The sequence below is a fragment of the Miscanthus floridulus genome, chromosome 8 (genome assembly GCF_019320115.1).
Source record: "Miscanthus floridulus cultivar M001 chromosome 8, ASM1932011v1, whole genome shotgun sequence".
In the NCBI taxonomy this organism is placed as follows: Eukaryota; Viridiplantae; Streptophyta; class Magnoliopsida; order Poales; family Poaceae; genus Miscanthus; species Miscanthus floridulus.
The window spans coordinates 115,680,717-115,696,799 of record NC_089587.1 but is presented as its reverse complement, the minus strand read 5'-3'; the positions used below and the strand labels follow the sequence as shown (position 1 = coordinate 115,696,799).

At 44.2% G+C, this 16,083-nt stretch overlaps 2 protein-coding genes and 1 pseudogene across 3 annotated transcripts; all 3 read left to right on the top strand.

Annotated features, from left to right (window-relative positions):
- Positions 1-3,978: 3,978 nt before the first annotated feature.
- On the top strand, positions 3,979-7,476 carry LOC136469760 (uncharacterized; the record flags this gene model as incomplete). The annotated part of the gene is made up of 7 exons (XM_066467829.1): positions 3,979-4,186; positions 4,275-4,345; positions 4,459-4,583; positions 4,678-4,738; positions 5,828-5,932; positions 6,041-6,195; positions 7,217-7,476. Coding segments are annotated over 7 exons (927 nt in total), but the record flags the coding sequence as incomplete, so codon positions are not given.
- Positions 7,477-10,861: 3,385 nt separating this feature from the next.
- Positions 10,862-11,907, top strand: LOC136473334 (uncharacterized; annotated as a pseudogene).
- Positions 11,908-12,499: 592 nt separating this feature from the next.
- Positions 12,500-13,871, top strand: LOC136473333 (uncharacterized). Of its 2 annotated transcripts, XM_066470994.1 has the most exons (2): positions 12,500-13,167; positions 13,291-13,871. In XM_066470994.1, the coding sequence occupies exons 1-2, from the start codon at positions 12,685-12,687 to the stop codon at positions 13,309-13,311; spliced, it is 504 nt and encodes a 167-aa protein (XP_066327091.1). In that variant the 5' UTR covers positions 12,500-12,684; the 3' UTR covers positions 13,312-13,871. The 2 variants fall into 2 exon arrangements, with proteins under 2 accessions (XP_066327091.1, XP_066327090.1); XM_066470993.1 differs by having other exon boundaries at positions 12,500-13,871.
- Positions 13,872-16,083: the final 2,212 nt, after the last annotated feature.

The following is a 16,083-nucleotide window of genomic DNA, read 5'->3' as shown; positions in this document are numbered from 1 at the left end:
TTTGGTTGCCAGAGATTGTTGTATTACTACCATTCTAAAAAATGGTAGCGATACATGCCTTTAATACAACGGTTTTCAAGATGTTGCAAAGCTCTGTTGCATTTGGTGGACGATATTGCAATGGTGAAAAATGGTTGCAGTAGACTTGATTTTGGTTGCAATTGTGTGGTAGTACTGCAACTATATTTACGTTAGTTGCATTTGGTTTTGACTATTGCTACGGTTTTTTTTGTGTTGCATAAAATTTGACAAGCGTTGCAAATGCTAGATACTTAATGCAACGAGAACTCTTGGAGGCGAAGCAAAAGTGGGGGTCAATTGCAACCTTTTTTGGCAGTTGCAATATACTTTGATATTGTTGCAAGTGCTAAATTTTATTGCAACGAAATCTATAGGGTCAAAGCGAAAATTGTGTTCAAGTGCAACGCTTATTTTTGGTTGCAATATACTTTGATAATTGCAACGAATTTAAAACTTAAAAAAAAGTATGGAAAGAAAAGAATTGGGGACGCATATATTAAAATTAAAAAGTGCTCCCCAAAGGATTCGAACCATGGAGCTCTGGTTCAGATAAAACCTTCTCCACCACTACGCTATGTAGGTGTGTTCGTTGTAACTCAGGTTTTAATTTATTTGATATGATTGAAGACCTTATGAGTTATAAAACACCCCAACCCTGGCCCCATCTTGGCATCTCTGTCCTTATGCCTGGTGTCTGAAACTTTCTGTTAAGTAGTAGTTGCTGTTAAGTACTTGATGTTAAGTATGCGTGGATGTTAATTAGTACTTGAAGTTGTACCGGGGTGGTTGGTCACTTTGTTAGCGATAGTAAATGCCTGACCGTGCACCATCGGTCACATGCACTACGCCAGATTCGTAGAGTAGGAACGGGGGCATTTTTACTGTAGGGGCGGCTGTGGTTGGGGGCGCCCTTACAGTGGGCGTCCTCGGGCCCCAGCAGCCCAGCCGCCCCTACAGATGGCACTGTAGGGGCGGCTGGTAACCTGAGCCGCCCCTACAGTTGGGGCTGATATGTAGGGGCGGCTCAATCACCAGCCGCCCCTGCAGTGCCCAACTGTAGGGGTGGCTGAATCACCAGCCGCCCCTACTGATGGCGCACGAATAAATAGCAGCCAAAATTTGAAAGGTTCAAATTTAGTCAAATAACAAGATGACCAAAATAAAAGTTGTAGATCTTGATGAGTTGAACAACTTTTGTATTCATCACTTTTACATCTGAAATCATTTAGGGTTTGGAAATTTAGTTTGAACTTATCAAATTTCAAATTTCAAATTTAAAAATGTGTAAAATATTGTCACATCCAAGTTTGATCAAACGTAAATGCTGAAGCATGATTTTAGAAATTTTTAGAAAAAAAACATCACATTTGGAGTTAGTATGAGGGAGAAAAACTAGTTACAAAGTTTACCCACATATTAAAAAGAGAAATCACACTGTTCTAGATGATCCTTACATGATCATAGTGAACAGTATGATTTCTTTTTTTTAATCTATAGGTTAACTTTGTAACTAGTTTTTCTTCCTCATACTAACTCCAAATCTGATGATTTTTTTTCCTAAAATTTTCTAAAATCATTCTCTATCAATTTATTTTGTTGGTTTTGTCAATATATACATATGAAAAGTTTGAGCAATTTAAATTTTGAATTTCAAAAAAATGCAACTTCAGACAGGATTTTGGTACCCCAAATAATTTCAGCTGAAAAAGTGATAAATACCAAAGTTGAATAACTTATCAAGATATACAACTTTTGTATTGGTCATTTCTTCATATGACAAAGTGGTACTGACATTGTTCATAAATGTGACACATGTCTCGTAAGGTTTTATAAACTATAGGAGACATGTGTAAGATTAGTGAATAATGTGTGCTAAAAAATTGTCAAATGAAGAAATGACCAAAATAAAAGTTGCAGATATTCATGAGTTGAACAACTTTGGTATTTATCACTTTTTATGTTGAAATCAATTTGGGTCTCAAATTTTGGTTCGAACTTGTCGTTTTTCAAAATTTTAAATTTAAAAGGTTCAAATTTTGTCAAATGACAAGATGACTAAAATAAAAGTTGTAGATATTAATGAGTTGAACAACTTTGGTATTCATCACTTTTTATGTTGAAATTATTTTGGGTCTCAAATTTTGGTTCGAATTTGTCATTTTTTAAAATTTCAAATTTGAAAGGTTCAAATTTAGTCAAATGACAAGATGACAAAAATAAAAGTTGTAGATCTTGATGAGTTGAACAACTTTTGTATTCATCACTTTTACATCTGAAATCATTTAGGGTTTGAAAATTTGGTTTGAACTTGTCAAATTTCAAATTTCAAATTTTAAAATGTGTAAAACATTGTCACATCCAAGTTTGATCAAACGTAAATGCTGAAGCATGATTTTAGAAAATTTTAGAAAAAAAAACCATCACATTTAGAGTTAGTATGAGGGAGAAAAACTAGTTACAAAGTTTACCCACATATTAAAAAGAGAAATCACACTGTTCTAGATGATCCTTACATGATCATAGTGAACAGTGTGATTTCTTCTTTTAATCTGTGGGTCAACTTTGTAACTAGTTTTTCTTCCTCATACTAACTCCAAATCTGATGATTTTTTTTCCTAAAATTTTCTAAAATCATTCTCTATCAATTTATTTTGTTGGTTTTGTCAATATATACATATGAAAAGTTTGAGCAATTTAAATTTTGAATTTAAAAAAAATGCAACTTCAGACAAGATTTGGTACCCCAAATGATTTCAGCTGAAAAAGTGATAAATACCAAAGTTGAATAACTTATCAAGATCTACAACTTTTGTATTGGTCATTTCTTCATATGACAAAGTGGTACTGACACTGTTCACAAATGTGACACATCTCTCATAAGGTTTTATAAACTATATGAAACATGTGTAAGATTAGGGAACAATGTGTGCTAAGAATTTGTCAAATGAAGAAATGACCAAAATAAAAGTTGTAGATATTCATGAGTTGAACAACTTTGGTATTCATCACTTTTTATGTTGAAATCAATTTGGGTCTCAAATTTTGGTTCAAACTTGTCGTTTTTTAAAATTTCAAATTTGAAAGGTTCAAATTTTGTCAAATAACAAGATGACTAAAATAAAAGTTGTAGATATTAATGAGTTGAACAACTTTGGTATTCATCACTTTTTATGTTGAAATCATTTTGGGTCTCAAATCTTGGTTCGAACTTGTCGTTTTTTAAAATTTCAAATTTGAAAGGTTCAAATTTTGTCAAATGACAAGATGACCAAAATAAAAGTTGTAGATCTTTATGAGTTGAACAACTTTTGTATTCATCACTTTTACATCTGAAATCATTTAGGGTTTCAAATTTTTGTTCGAACTTGTCATTTTTTAAAATTTCAAATATTTTAAAATTTTGGTTCGCCCTCTCCATGGTACAAATATTTCTATCTCTTCCTACAGCCCACGCATCTCTTATTATCAAAGCAGGGAGCTTTGGCCGCCGGCCAGGCCATCCACGTCGCCCGAAAATCTCCCCGCCGTCCGATTCGCGATCGAAGCTCAGGAATGACTCCGCCGCACGCTGCGATAGATCCGCCTGCTGCTTCCCGACTCTTCGTCTCCCCCCCCCCCCTCTCTCTTTCTTCGCTCCCTCTCGCTCTTCCTCCCGACGCGGACAGCGGCGACGGCGCCAGGCGCGTGCGGCCCACGGCGGCCGCGCTCGACCTCGCCACACCGGTGGCCGTCCCCGTCCACTGAACGGCGCGGTCCACTCCCTCCCGCTCTCCCTCTCCGTCCCAGTCGCGCTGACGGCCGCCGCCGCAGCCACCACCGCCTTGCGCCTGCCCGGCGCCGCCTCCCGTAGGGCGGATCCGGCTCAGTACGGGCCACCCTGCCACGGCGGGAGGGCCTGCCTTGCCGCTGTGGACCCCGCTGTTGTAGCCAGCCAAACCCTAACTCCGTCGCTTTCGTCGCCCTGCCGCTCCGCCGTCCGCCTCCGCATGCGCCGGCCTCCGTTCGCCGGGTACGCTCCTCCGCGGCCTTGCGCTGGAAGGAGCCCCCGCCAATCTCGGCATCGGTGACTCCGCTCTGTCAAAGGGGCCCGTCCACTGCGTCCTTGGGGGCTCAAGGCTGCTCCGTCGTCTGCGACCTCTGGGCGCCCTCAGCAAGATCCAGAAAGGCACGCGCTCTCCCCAATCCCTCGCCGCCGCCTCCGAAACCTATCTACCTCTCTCTCCTCTGACTTCCGCTGCTCCTTCCTTTCGCAGACATCGCCAAGAATCACCAGGTCCGCAAGCAGTACACCATCCTGGTCGGCGAGAACGAGCTCGTCCTCAAGGCACGCAACGCACCCCGCGCAGCTTCCTCGCCTCTTAATAACTCTCAAGGTTTTGCTGATTTCTTCGCCGTGAGTGGCTTACTCGATTCGCGGCTGTGTCTGCTTGCTTGCAGCAGCTGGAGCTGCTCAGTGACGGGGCCAACATGTACAAGCTCATCGGAACGGTCCTGGTCAAGCAGGAACTCGCGGAGGCCAAGGCCAACGTCAAGAAGCGCATCGAGTACATCTCCGCAGAGCTGTGAGTTGCTTTCAGCTGGCCTCATTTGTGGTTTCATCACCTCACAGTGCCTTCATGTTGTTGGGCTGAGCTTGTGGGACTGCCTATTTTGCAGGAAGCGGATGGATCGGACGCTCAAAGACTTGGACGAAAAGCAAAACAGCAAGAAGGAATCGGTATGTTATTGCACCTTTATCTTTACTGTGCCTTTTATGAGGTGCTATACAAAATTGGGTATCTGCAAATAATTGTTGTGCAAATCTTTTGAATTTGATTCGAGTTCAGTAGCTGAGAAGCATGATATGATATGCCATCTGTGTGATTTTGTGATCCACTAGAATATCTGTTTAGCCTGAACATTCTAGATGTTTACCCTTTTTTAGAATCAGAATTGCAAGTTCCATTTCAGTTGTATCCTTAGTGTGCAAATTAAAGCATGCTCCCTGGTCCCTAAAATCCCCATTATGAGTCCAGTTGGCCTTGGGCATAAGAATTAGGTTGAGTGGTACAATGACTATATTGCACATCTATCTTTGCTATAGTTAGGATAAGTGCAAAGTGTGTTGCATGGATTAGTATGCATTTTAAGTAGGGGTAGACATGTAAGATGAAGCTGGGAGGTGCACTAGAGTTATCATGGACTCCTGGTGCATTTGGAACAATGTTAAATGTGCTTAAATTTGGGATCGGACTATCGGAGGGAGTATTTAATTAGATGTGCAACAATTGTGATAAACGTTAACTGTGTACACAAACAAGTCTGATCTTCTAATCCTGGGGTTGGAGGAGACGACCGTCGTGCCTGTCAGTGAAGTCCTGAAGCCGCTTGCCGGTTATCCTCTAAAGTTCATCAAGCCCAACTTCATCCCCTCTGCTCATTGTGATTTGCACAGCTTGTCAGATAGCCTCCAGGTTCCTTTTTTTTGACATACAAATGATTTCAAGTTTATATCTAAAATCTCAACAAAAAAAAAAGCACAGGTTTAACGGAATGGAATTTTGGGCTGCATCCAGCAGCTTGGGTTCCCTGTTTTTCTTATTGTGCCTATATAGTGACTCCGTCGAATGCAAGTACCCTTTCGTTTGAACCATTCCTGGATCAACAGTTCCTATCTCTTGGGCATTTGAAAAATACTGCAAGCATATCTTATGGAATTTTCTTCTTTCTTATAGTCAAATATTTTCATCCACATACGTATTTAAAAAAAAATAACTCATTTTTCATATATTGATGAATATCGTGGAAGCAAGTGACACTGATAAAGTTATTTGCAGGGACTGATCACCCAGTTGCTCATTTATATGATATAAATACTTTTACATGCTACTTATCAGCAAATGCACAGGATTCTAGTTCTCCCATTAACCAGGTAGCTTTTCTCTTTCCTTCTGATTCACAAGCATTATATTGCATTGGTTATATTCTCATCAGAGGTTAATTTTACTCCGCTAGCCGTGCTTACTGATGTCGCTGCCAGGTACGCTACTCTTGTACTGGGAGCTTGTATGTTACTGCTTCTAAAGATGGTTCTTTGCACATTTGGGATGGAGTATCTGCTGAATGTGTTCGACCTATTACTGGAGCACATGGATCCGTAGAAGCTACTAGCGCAATTTTCACCAAAGATGAGAGGTAAGCGAGCTACCAGTCTATCTAAGGTGCTCTTCCCTCAAGATAAGATCCAGTTATTGTTTGGTTTGAAGAACAGAGAGGCAGGCATATGCTGTATGTTTGATTCAAACAGTAACTACCTTAAACCCTGTTTGGAATGTGAGAATCTTGTAGTAATTCTGAATGATTTGTAGCATGTCCTGGTGAATTTCCTGTGTTTCAGACATGTCTTAACTTTATCACATGAATAGCAACTAACAGCTCTTTCTCCTTTGCCCTAATGTTTCACCACTAAACAACTAACCTGCCTATAAGCACTTTTGAGACTTCTTTGGAAAGGCCTAGTGTTTATTCTAGTTGTATTTACTTGCTGTGATTTTGTGAAACCAGTGTCAAAATGTTTAGTGTGAATTGGTGTACTTCCTGGAAATGCTTAAATATATGTCAGAGTTGAGAAAAGATTGTTGTTACTTGATTTGAATTATATATATATATATATATATATATATATATATATATATATATATATATATATATATATATATATGGTCAGATTTGAATTTGAATTATTTATTTTTTTTACTGGAAAATCCACTGTAGGGGCGGCTGGTGATACAGCCGCCCTTACAGAAGTCCACTATAGGGGCGGCTGATATTACTAGCCACCCCTACAGAGGGCACTGTAGGGGCGGCTGAAAACACCAGCCGTCCCTACAGAGGTCACTGTAGGGGCGGCTGAAAACACCAGCCGCCCCTACAGAGGGCACTGCAGGGGCGGTCAGGAAACCGCCCCTACAGAGACACCCTCTGTAGGAACACCCTGGGAAGGGCGGCTGGCGCAGCCGCCCCTATAGAGGCTCTAGAGCCACCCCTACAGTTAAATTCTGTAGTAGTGATATTTGCTTTACGCTTCAAAGTTCATGGTTGATAGTACTGCAGCTCACAGAACTCTAGTACTGCAGCTCGTGTTTTGCTTCAGTGTTCAATTAGCTTTGCCACCACTAGTCTCAGTTTAACTAATGCATGTCAATGATTTTTTTAGGAGGAATCTTGAGTTTGAGAAGGAGCATGCGAATGGTGGGACGATGGCCAACATACATATCAAGGGAACCTTCGCTGCTACAGTAGACATTAGTCTTTTGATTCGAATGAGTTCAAACAGTTGTCTGTGCTTAACACATTATTATGTGTTAAGCTATCTACTTGTGTTCTCATTTAGTTTGACACTCGGTGTGTTTTGTTAAAGATTTTGTATGAACAAATTATATTTCATTTTAATGGATGTCGATGCTTCCTTCATTATGTATTTGTCGTTTTGCGATTATTAATTTAAGCTACCAAACAAAGTGTCGCAACATGAATTATTAATATATTAATTTGGCGTTGCAATATATGATGGCACATATAACAACCACATTTAGTCGTGGCAATAGGTACGATAATCGTGGCAATAGAGAAACTATCTCTTGCAACTACAAAAAGATGACGGTGGCAATTGAGGAATCTACCTATAGCAACCAGATAGTTAGTAACGTGGCAATAGATGACCTGTCTATAGCAACCAACCTAAGTAACGTGGCAATAGCCTATGCCATCTATAGCAACCATTCAGAAACATGGCAATATATGATCTCTCTGTAGCAACCAACCTGAAGAGATGTTGCAATAACCTAAGCCACCTATAGCAACCATTTAGGCGACGTGGCAATAGAGAACCGCTATTGCAATGCTTTCTCTGCGTAGCAACAACCACGATTGCAACACCTGTGTTGCGTTGCGCTTGCATTGTGTTGCTACACGACCAGCGTGTCGCAATACGTATCGCTAGCAACGCCTAGTTCGTTGCAATTGATACTATTACCACACCCATAGTGGTTGCAATTGCTTTTGTTACAACACTCACCAGGTGTTGCAAAAGCGTCAAAAGTGTTGCAATAGAGGGGCTGTGTGTCGCAACTAAAATGTAACCCATTGCATTATGCTATTGCTACCCTTACAAGTGCAACGACATTTAACCAAAAAAAATTGGTAGCAAAATTACTATGGCTACCATTTTTGGGTCTTTTGCTACACTTTTTTGGCGTTGCAGTAGACCGAAAATCCTGTAGTGTAAGATAAGCCCTCATCAAGTGCTTTCACTTGGCAAAGTTTGTCCCATCGAAATGAGGTAACTTCCCCGCGGGCACATTGATGAAAGACTTACGATCATGGTTAGACATAGAGGAATAATTAAAGGATATGGCTGCATATTTGTTGTTGTTGTCCTTCTTGCCCTTTCCTTTCTTGTCCCTCTTGCTATGAACTTGATAGGACTCATCATTGTCACCATCTTCGGAGCTGCTAGAGAGCTCACTAGATGATGTGTTGGGAGCTTTGGCTTCTTCCTCTTTCTTCTTCCTTTCTTCTCTTCTCTTCCTTATTTCTTCTCCCTTGAGCCTTCTAGCTTCTTTTCTTGTTTTCTCATCTAGTCACTGCTGCACTTTCTTCTTTTCTCCTGCTGCCCTCTTGAGCTTCCGTGCCTCCTTCTTCTTTCTCTTTTCTTTAGCGTCGGTAGGCTCAAGATGTGGAAGTGTCATGTTGCTCGCTATTGACATGCTTAGCTGGCTACTGTCAGTGTTGGTGTCATGTAGACCAACATGCTCCGGAGTGACCTCCATGGGCTTGGTGCTAGCGGCTCCTCCCCCGGTCTCCATACTTCTCGTGGTGAAGCGATCTGAAGTAAACCAGCTCCGATACCACTTGTAGGATCACTAGAGAGCTTAGAGAGGGGTGAATAGGCCTGTAAAATTTTATCTCAAACAAATGTCAGTCCTAATCGCGGCACTACCGCACTCAGAGGGCGGCACTACCACACTCAGAGGGCAGCACTGCCGCACCTGTAGAATAGGTTAGCCCACAGTTCAAAATCTATCCAATGAAATTTAGATCGAGTAAATTTCTTTGCTTCCTACATGGTAGAGGTTCACAGATCGATAACTAGAAGTGGCTCGAACACCACACACAAGTAGATCGGGCTCAAACCCTAGAAATCACCACAAGACAAGTGAAGCACAACCGGCACAAGTGACACAATGATTTATCCCGTGGTTCAGCTCGCCACTAAGGCTTGCCTAAGTCCACGTTGTTGAGGGTTTTGCCACTAAGGCTTGCCACTAAGGCAAAGGGTCTATTTCAACCCTACCTCGTTCTCAAGTCAAGAGAATGAACTCTTGAGATGAGGGATGATTTCACTAGCTGCAAGAGGTGGTTACAAACCTCCTGAGGCTGCCACAAGCTTGGCAAGCTCATCGAACGACGCTCTAGCCGACTAGGAGCAAAGTTCCAAGAGTAACAAACACAACCGCCGACTAAAACATGAACCAAATGCTCTTTGGAGTTGGGGAATCAATGGATCTGCTCTCTAATTGAGTTTTGGCACCTTTTCTCTCAAGGATTGATGGGAAAATCAATTTAGAAGCTTGGGAGCTCAAGGTGTGCCAATGGAGGAAGAGAGAGAGAGCTTTGGTCTGTTCTGCTCGCAAAATGAACGTTGGAGAAGAAGCAATTACCGTTGGGGAGGATAGAAAAGGGTATAAATACCCCCTATTCCCAAACGGTCACTTAAGGGCGGCACTGCCGCCCTCCTAGTGCGGCACTGCCGCACTCACCACACAGCAAAGAATCAGGAACTGTTTTACTAGTTGTTTGGTGGATGGATGAGGATGCTTTTGGGAAGATTTGAGCACTTGGTCACACTTTTTGAAGCAGGAGGTGTGTCCTCCTTGATAGTACAGCTTTTTCTACACTCAAATTCGAAATGTAAAATGAAATTAAACCTCATTTGAGCAAGGTGTCGTCCACGAAAGTAATTGGGGGCTCCTCCTTTCCATGTAACATCCTCAAATATGAATTCTCTGCTTGTCATCTTAGTAAAGCTCATTAGTCCTCTAATTAGGTGGTCATCAACGCCAAAACTCATATTAGGGCATGATTGCACTTACACACGGCCGCAGCCATTGCGGCCTCCTCCTCGTTGATCTCGTCAATGCCGCCGACGCCGCTCATAGGGAGGTCATGGGCAGGCAGCGTTCTTTGTTGGGCCGAGCCTAGCTCGTGGAGGAGTCTGTGCAACTTCTTGCCGTTAGATTTCATTGGACGGTTGAGATGCTCGACTGCAGAGGAGAGTCGATTTAACCGACTGCAGAGGATCTCGTTCCCCGATTTCTCATCCGCAGCTCCGCCATCGCACTATGTCGTTGCAGACCGCGTATCCAAACAAGACGGTACCTTAACCATGCTAACTTTTGAATCTTGCTTGGGTTAGTTGGAGAAAAAATTAATTATTTCCACGACCCTGAAAATTAAATTTCAGTTTATCACAGCTTTTTTTTCTAGATTATGGCTATTGTATTTGGACTTACATATCGCTCAACACGTAAATGCCGAGGCCATTTGAAATTCTGAGCGAGGAATGATGAAATCGATGGGAGCCTTTGGTCTTACAAGCAATGGTAGTAGGCCTCTGGATGCCCATATCATATAGGCCCAGCCCAACCGTAGTCCTCCTTGATGGGCCTTCAGAAATCTCTTTTTCGAAATCCAACCGTTAGGAATCCGGAGTCGGGACAGAGCTAGCGAGCCGTTGCTGCCTCGCTACCCCCTGCATATCCTTCCTCCCCAGCCTCCCCTGCTGCCTGCCAAGAACGCAGCACACCCAAAAAGAAGAACGCGCGGGCGCGGCCACATTCCATAGAAGAAGACGAACATCACCCTCGAATCGTCCAACAGACTCTGAGGTTCGCTGCCACTGATTTGTGACATCTTCTTTTTCTCCCTGGGTCCCAAACATCGTCTGTGTCCAATGCATTTTCGATTAATCGTGTGCTGTGTTGATCTTTTCGTCCGTCAGGTGCTTTGATCGTCGATGGCGATGCTCCCCATCAAGCCGCTGGACGGCGCCGACGGCTACCTGCGGTGGAAGGAGTCGGTGCTCCTGCGCCTCCACAGCGTCGGCGTCGCCCACGTGCTCTCCGACGAGCCGCCGCCGGCTCCGGCACCGGCCGAGGCTGCTGGCGCGGCGGCGGCGGCCAAGAACAAGAAGTGGGCGCACGACGACGCGGTGTGCCGTGGCCACATCCTCTACGCGCTCTCCGATCGTATCTTCCCGGACTACGTAGAGCACGGCAGGGCGGTGTGGCAGGCCGTGGCGCGCACCTACGACCTGGACGCGTCGTTTGTCCTGTACCCGAGGCAGTACGAGAGGTTCCTCCACCGCTTCCGGTTCGAGGAGAAGGAGGGCGCCGCCTCGCCCTCGTTCCTGGAGCAGCTCGCGCACGCGGAGGCTCTGGTCGCCACAATGGACCCCTCCGCCCTCCGACTATGCAATGGCTAGCAGGATCTGCGGCAAGCTCCCGGCGGACATGGCCACACTGATCAGGTATGGCGAGATGAGCATGGGCAGGATCTGGAAATCTGCTCTGCTCAGGGAGGAGACGCGTATTCAGTTGGAGGAGGAAAAGGAACGCCTGGGTCTGGCTGGGGCGCTTGCGCGGAGGAGCAGCAGGAGCTCGATAGGAAGACGACTGGGCATCGCCATCGTCGCCGTTAATGTAAACGATTAGGTTCTTTACTACTTGCCATGCATCTTCACGGAGTCTTGGTGGAATTACCAATGACATTCTGCTGTGGAAGATGGAGATGGGAGTTGTACGAACTGTATCATGGAAACTGTCGTCTATGCCTCTATGGTCAGTTGCCAACCTTTTGTACGCTGCAGATTAGTACTGCTTCTGGCAGCTGTGCTTTTTTGCTGTTTGTAACTGATACTATGCTAGAAGATGGGCTCAATCATCAGACGAGTACCATTGCATTGCCTTTGGTGAATTTGTAACAGAGTAATGCTACATCTTCCCTGCCCAAGTGCCCGTTGCCTTTCTTTGCTGTCTCATCTAATCAGTCTGAATCCCTCTCCTATGCACAGAGGATGCTTGCGGAATTAGAATTATATATATTAGATTAGAGATTGACTGTGTTCATAACCTTTTCACATAGTATCAGTTCAAGAAGATATACAGTTGTTACGTATGGGTTGTATGTCTCCTGTAATTTTGTTTTCCAACTGATCAGATTGCTCTTTAACCGGTCGGCATGTTCCACACCTGAGTAACAACCCGATGTAAATTTTCCCCACATCTTCAGAAAAAAAAAGTAACAGTTTGCCACATAATCATCCAGGTTGATGGAGAGCAAGTTACCAGAAAATCACATCAGAGAAACTTTGCAATTGCTCAGCACAAGAGAGCTAAGGGTTTTACATTACAGTTGTTCAGGAAGTTGAAGGCGCTTATTATTTTTTCATTCTTACATCCTTCTGCTCCTTACTGTGCAGTTTGTGTGGTACAACAACTGAGGCCAGACGCGCCTTCAAACGGTTCCTTTTTTCAGAACAGAGCAATGCCGCCTAGAAAGCCCCATAACTGCCTTCCCTGTCGCCAATAAGAAGTGCAGTTCAGACTTCAGAGTACCAAGAACATGAACCTTCGATCGGCAACACCTGAGGCACTTCGATCAATGGCGATGTTCATCGAGCCTCTCGACGGCCCCGACGGCTACCTGCGGTGGAAGGAGTCGGTGCTCCTGCGCCTCCACACCCTCGGCGTCGCGCACGTCCTCTCCGACGACCCTCCGGCTCTGCCCGCCGGCGACGTCGTCGCCTCTCGGGCGGCGGCGGCCAAGAAGTGGGCGCGCGACGATGCGGTGTGCCGCGGCCACATCCTCGCGGCGCTGTCGGGCCGCCTCCTCCCCGACTACGCCCGGCACGGCACCGGCAGGGCGGTGTGGCATCCCGTGGCGCGCACCTACGACCTGGGCGTTGCCACGCCCTCGGTCTCGTGGCAGAAGTTCCTGGACTTCCGCTCCGACGACTACGAGGACGCGTCGCTCCTGGAGCAGATCGCCCACGCGGAGGCTCTGGCCGCCGCCGCGGACCACCCCCTGGTCTCAGGCAGCGCCGTGGTTCGCATGCTGTGCCCAGGGGCGGATCCAGAACGGGGCTACGCCCCGGACTGATTCACATTCAAAATAGTCTCATCTTCTTCCTAGGTCTTCTTTTGTCTAATTAAGATCCTAATTTTTTAGGCTAAACACCACATATATTAAAGGGGCTACATGGACTCGCCCCGAGCTGCAGCCTGGGCAGCCCGGGCCCTGCCAGAAGCTTCCGGAGGACGTGGGGTTCCGCGCCATGGTGGGCTCCGTCCCTGGTGGAGAAACCATGGACGCCGTCTGGGCTGTCGCTCGGGCTAAGGAGGAGTCTCGCATTCTCAAGGACCTCCAGCGAAGGCGGCAACGGTGCAACCATGCAAGAGGATCAAGAGGGTCAGGTCTACCTGTGGAACTGCCGAAAAGCACCGGAACATGGCCAAGAACCGCATGACTTGATCATGCCACAGTAATGGCAGCAACTGCGCTTGATGTTCAAAGGAACGGGGTGTGATCCGAATGTTTGTATCGTGTCTAATTAATTATTAGCTGTTACTAGTTCTTAGGCTTAATTCAGTTCTATCCTTGCTTTTGCTTTGTATATATGTTGTCGGTACTTCTGAGTTCTCCAAGGATATCATGTTCATGTCCATGTTTGTATGTTGTCGGTGCTTCAAGGATGATCTTATGTTTCGATGGAAGCTGTTACTTCTTAGAGACTGTTTATGCTAAGTATAGTTTAGGTGATTAAGGTATATAGGAGGTGTGCTTTGATAAGCTTTGTAAGTTGTTACTTTAGATAAGTTTATATATTTTATTAACTTAAAACTTTACGTGTTTATAAATCAATACTACTACATTGTAACTCTTCGCACATCTTGAGTGCCATGATATAGGTGATTGTTTATCCCATCTAGGTAACTAAGAGTATCCTACCATCTCCGGATGGAAGACAAGCACCTCGCTAATATATGTGGCGTATCAAATTCAATATGTAACCCTAGCTCTGGGCACTTGTACCTTTCCACTATGAGCTGGACCAGGATCGTCGGTTAATATATCAACAAAGTAGAGACACTCCTCCCCCGATGATTACATCAAACAAATTAACTCATTATAGTATAGCCTAGGACCTTGAATGTGTTTCTTAATAAATACAAAAGAAAAAAGTTTAGATAAAAGATACAATAAGTACTAGAATTTGAACTTAACATATGGTGGGCTACCGGGGTGGAGTTGGGCCTTCTAGTTCTCATAACCTTGGACTGTACAAGGCTTTTACAAGGATGTATTCAATGTTCTTGGGGTTAGACCAGGGCCAGGGCCGAGATCCACCCCTACTAGAATCAGTAAAAGAGAATAAAACTTCATAAGATGACGAATAGTTTGATCAAAATGCCAAATCTCGAAACTCTTCACTAGGAATCTCTCTATCTCTAGATCGAGAACCCCTTGCTCCCTCCTCCTAGACGAACACCTTTTTCATTCACTACTACAGAATCGATTTTTAGGGACGGCTCGTAACCATTTGTAGAGGCGGTTTGGCCAGCCGCCCCTACCGAACCGTCTCTACAAATCATATATTTGTAGGGGCGGTTCCTAAGCCGCCCTTACAAATCTATTTGTAGGGGCGGCTCGTATTACCAGCCGCCCCTACAAATCGATTTGTAGGATCGGCTCGTATTACCAGCCGCCCCTACAAATCGATTTGTAGGGGCGGCTGTAGTACCAGCCGCCCCTACAAACAGGTATTTGTAGGGACGGTTTAATCTAGAACCGTCCATACAGTACATTTCCCCCCCAAAAAAAATTCAAATTTTCAATTCAAAATCGTGTTGCCAAACGTCCCGCGACCAACGTTCCGAACCACATTCGTGTTGCCGATCGCCCCGCGACCAACGTTCCGAACCGCGTTAGCGTTGCCGAACGCCCCGCGACAGCGACTACAAGCACAAGAGTATTCTATAAACTACAATTACAAGTCCAATTCACAAGAATATATACAATCCATCATTAAATATACAAATTCCATACACATTCTTATCAACGTTCTAGAGCTACCCTTTCAGTCTCACGAAGGTGTTGGTACTGAGGATTTGTACCTAACTCAGACTCTCGGTCATGGTAGGCGCCTCAGACGTGTACAATTTGGTCCAATATGAAGTTGCAAAAGTCGCCGACGAGCTCTAAGAGTTGGTCATCCTTGTATGGGTCTTTTTTCATTCCTTTCTCTTCTCTCCACTACAAGAGAACAAGTTTCGGTTTAGTATTTCATACAATGTACGAAGTTTTTTATACTACGGGTGAAGAGGTTTAAACTTACCCTTAAGGGGTGTCTCCTGTAGACACCGGTGTTACTCATCATAGAACATATATAGTATCCACAATGTACACTCTTAGGCCTCTGCTTGGGGCACTATGTGTTTTGCATATGAAAATGTTAAGTAATGCTTTTGACAGCCATGTAACGGAGTACTGAAGAAGTAAGTTACACTTACCGCACATAGTATTTTTATAGCCAGCTTTTCCTTCCTTGCTGGATCATGCCTTCCATGATGATTAGTGACATAGAACCTAAATGTCCTGTTCGAATTATTTTAGCAAATGCAACTTGTTAGTATCCAAAAGTGAACGTTACAAATATGTATACAAACATATAAGCTAATGAGGATTGTTGATATGTATACGTCTTGATGATCGATATGAAGTCTTTGTATGTCACCGTGTCCCTATCTAATGAATCAAAGACCCATGCCATGCTCCTCCCGACATCGACGGCTATACAAATCCAGTGGTTGCTGCATGGATATAATCATATAACTAGATAAGCTCTTTTGCATCAAATAAAATATATCGAATAAAGCTTTAAGTATAGAGTTGAACTTACTCGAAGTTGTATGGTAGCCATATAGTAGAGTGTTGTTGGAGATTTTTGAAAGCCATGTCAAT